We start from the raw sequence: 3,245 nt of genomic DNA on the forward strand, positions 1-3,245 counted from the left end.
AATCACTGCGTGCTGTTGTTTAATCCTAGCACCCAGCTGTTGGCTTGCATCCTCCTAGATTAATTCGCAAAACCATCTCAGCGCCCCAACCAGAGCTGTGACCCGAGGGAAGCCAAAGTGTTCTCTGCTGGGACTCTTCGCTGCCATAGTAACTGAGGAAAGAGTAGCCGATGCCTGCATCTTGGTGTCCACGACCTTGGTGCAAAGTCGGTGACCCAAGCAAGACCTGAAAACTGCAACGGAACAGTGCAGCCCGAGAGCGCAGCTCGGTTCTCTGTTTCCTCCTTCCCCGATGTCATTTTCCCCAGCTGGGAAAGTGGTATGTGGCAGAGTTGCAATACACCCAGGGCTTTCCAAATCCAGCTGAGCCCCAAGCGACCCGATTTTCTCATCCCAAGTCACCTTGAGTAGAACCAGAGCGGGATTGGAGAGATTTCCTAGTGTGCCCGAGAGGCTTCTCACCTGGGTAAGCCAGATGAGTGCGGTTAAGGAGCACAAGGGGCACATCCAAGCGCAGCCGGGTTAGATTGCGACCTTGGGCGGCTAAGAACCCGAGGTCCCACCTGCCTCGAGGTAGAGAGCGGCGCAGGGCAGAATTGGGCTGACATAGGAATGGGCATTCCCTCCCCTCTACCTTCCAAAAAAAAGACGTTAGGGAAATGCAATTCTTTATTAGAACTCAAGTTTGTGTTTGCAACCATTCAACAGAAGGAGTAAAACAAAAGCAATTCACATCATCATTTCCCCACCCCCAACCCCACCTTCTGGGGATTAAGTGTATCGGGCTTCCACTTAACCCCTGACTGGCTCTGGTTCCAGGGCCCGAAATGCCTTCATAACCTAGTAACTGGGTCCTGGGCATCCTCCTAAAACCACTGGGTCCATGCCTTGCTGGCAGCTTCGGGAGATCGCTGGGTCCCGGCCTCCCGCACCTCCACGGGAGAACCCTGTGTCCCGGCCTCCCGGACCTCCACCGAACGCTGGGTCCCGGCCTCCCGAACCTCTATCGAACGCTGGGTCCCGGCTTCCCGGACTTCTATTGAAGACCGCTGGGTTTCGGCCTTCTGAGTGGCTACATCCTGGGCGAGGGCCTTTCCTGAGCCTGAAAGAAGAGTGTGCAGAGGCCACAGCTGTATCCCTATATCCTCTCTAAAAAAGGACAGTCACCCATGCGGCCTGCGGGAGTAGGAGCCGGGAATTCCAGAACGTAGGTTTAATTTGGCCTTCTCGATCCGTGGCGACCAGAACCGCCCCCTCCCTCACTCACCAACTGTGGGCCGACTGGGAGGGCGAAACTGCCGCCCCAGCAGCCAGAAAACCCCAGGATCACTCCTACGGAGCCAGGATTTGCTCCAGGTAGCCCTTTTCCCAACCTCGTACCTTTCGCCTGGAGCTGGCGGTGATAGTCAGCCAAGTTCATGATCATCTTGATTGTGTCCTCCTGGTAAGAAGGCCTCCCAAATATCAAGATCTCAGACTCGCCTCTGGGGTCCAAGTGATTCACGTGAATCAGGATTTGGGACAGACCCTGGACTTGCGGGATGCGCTCTCCGCCCCTGCCTGCGCCGGGAGCAGAGAGGCTGTGAGGGACAGGTAGCTCCCAGGGGTCTTGGGAGAGGAAGTTGGAAGGAGGAGACAGCCAGAGGACATTGGCTACTGGGGTGGTTTGCCCTGGAACACGGCCAGAACATGTCGGGTGTAGGTATGGGGGCAGAAAGAAGCCGCATGGGGGTTACCCGTCCCTAGTCCGCTCACCGAAGATCTTTTCCACCAGCCAAACCTCAAGGCGAACTACCTTCGGATTCTTCAGAAAATCAGGGTGGAACCCGAACTGCTTGGGGAGCTGACCGAGCACCTCGAATGACATTGCTTTTGGCTGCATCAGTTGCACGAGCGTCGGAAACCGTCTGGGAGTGTCCATGCTGCTGCCGGCCCTGCAGGAGACCAGAGCACAACCGCAAACCCAAAGGAAGAGCTGGAGGTAGGCGACTAGAGTTCCGTTTACAGCTGGGTCTTATTTTAAGGGATTTTGGCTAGCCCCTCCTCTCCATCCGCTCCCTTCTCATTGGATTCCAGGCGTCGCCTCCGTCTCCTAGAGCCCCGCCTTCTTCCGAGGCCGCACAAGTGCGCTGGTTTCTGGGCTGCTCTCAGGGGGTTCCTTCTGTCAGGAGCAGCCCGTCTCCAGCGCACCCGGTAGGAGAAACCGGGCTCTGGGCTCCAGGACTCCAGTGGAAAGCTGCGGGAGTCTTAATGATGGACTCAGGAAGGCGTGGTTAAGCCCAGTATTTTTCTCAAGAGGAAGGAACTGATACTTGTAGAATGAATACTTCTTAGGTCCCCCACAGCTTCTGATCCCTGGCCACTATGTTTACTTCCTCTGGCACCAGGTTTTCAGATTATTCTGTTTCCTGCCTGAGATAGCTGAGTACAGGGCAGAATAAGGGCCTTTAAGTTATAGGGTCCGTGTAGTGAGATTTGCATAGTAAAAATAAATAAATAAATGGATAGAAAAAAAAGCTATGGGGTCTGGCTTTGTTGCCCAGTTGGTTTTAAACTCTGGGGAGTTAAAAAAAAAAAAAAAATCCTCCCTCCTTATCATCCCCAGTAGTGGGACTGTGGCGCGCTTTTAACTAATGCAGCCTTGAACCCACCCAACCACAGATAGTTCCCGTGGTTTGAACAGTAGAGGAGATTCCTTGAAATTTTTTGACATTTCTATTATTTTTTATTTTTATTTTATTTTTATTTATTTTTTGAGACGGAGTTTCACTCTTGCCCAGGCTGGAGTGCAGTGGCACTGTCTTGGCTCACTGCAACCTCTGCCGCCCGGGTTCAAGCGATTCTCTTGCCGCAGCCTCCCTAGTACCTAAGATTACAGGCAAGAGCCACCTCGCCCGGCTAATTTTTGTATTTTTAGTAGGGACAGGGTTTCACCATGTTGGCCAGGCTGGTCTTGAACTCTTGACCTTGTGATTCACCTGCTTCAGCCCCCCAAAGTGCTGGGATTACAGGCGTGAGCCACCATTTTTTGTTTGTTTTGTTTTGTTTGTTTTTGAGACGGAGTTTCACTCTTGTCGCCCAGGCTAGAGTGCAATGGCACGATCTCGGCTCACTGCAACCGCTGCCTCCTGGGTTCAAGCGATTCTCCTGCCTTAACACCCCCGCCCCCAGAAGCTGGGATTACAGACATGCACCACATGTCCGGATAATTTTTTTTTTTTTTTTAGATGGAGTTTCGCTCTTGT

At 53.1% G+C, this 3,245-nt stretch overlaps 1 protein-coding gene and 1 long non-coding RNA gene across 2 annotated transcripts; one reads left to right on the forward strand and one right to left on the reverse strand.

Annotated features, from left to right (window-relative positions):
* Positions 1-655: 655 nt before the first annotated feature.
* Positions 656-1,964, reverse strand: KHDC3L (KH domain containing 3 like, subcortical maternal complex member). The gene is made up of 3 exons (XM_017524351.2): positions 1,756-1,964; positions 1,381-1,560; positions 656-1,102 (listed from the first exon to the last, which is right to left on the reverse strand). Exons 1-3 carry the CDS (start codon positions 1,919-1,921, stop codon positions 867-869), a joined length of 582 nt encoding a protein of 193 aa, XP_017379840.1. The 5' UTR covers positions 1,922-1,964; the 3' UTR covers positions 656-866.
* LOC108301251 lies at positions 1,266-2,437 on the forward strand. Its single transcript, XR_005199395.1, has 3 exons — positions 1,266-1,444; positions 1,775-1,981; positions 2,077-2,437. It is a non-coding gene; the product is annotated as an uncharacterized LOC108301251 (long non-coding RNA).
* The last annotated feature ends 808 nt before the right edge of the window (positions 2,438-3,245 follow it).

The sequence above is a fragment of the Cebus imitator genome, unplaced genomic scaffold (assembly GCF_001604975.1).
Source record: "Cebus imitator isolate Cc_AM_T3 unplaced genomic scaffold, Cebus_imitator-1.0 Scaffold32, whole genome shotgun sequence".
NCBI lineage: Eukaryota > Metazoa > Chordata > Mammalia > Primates > Cebidae > Cebus > Cebus imitator.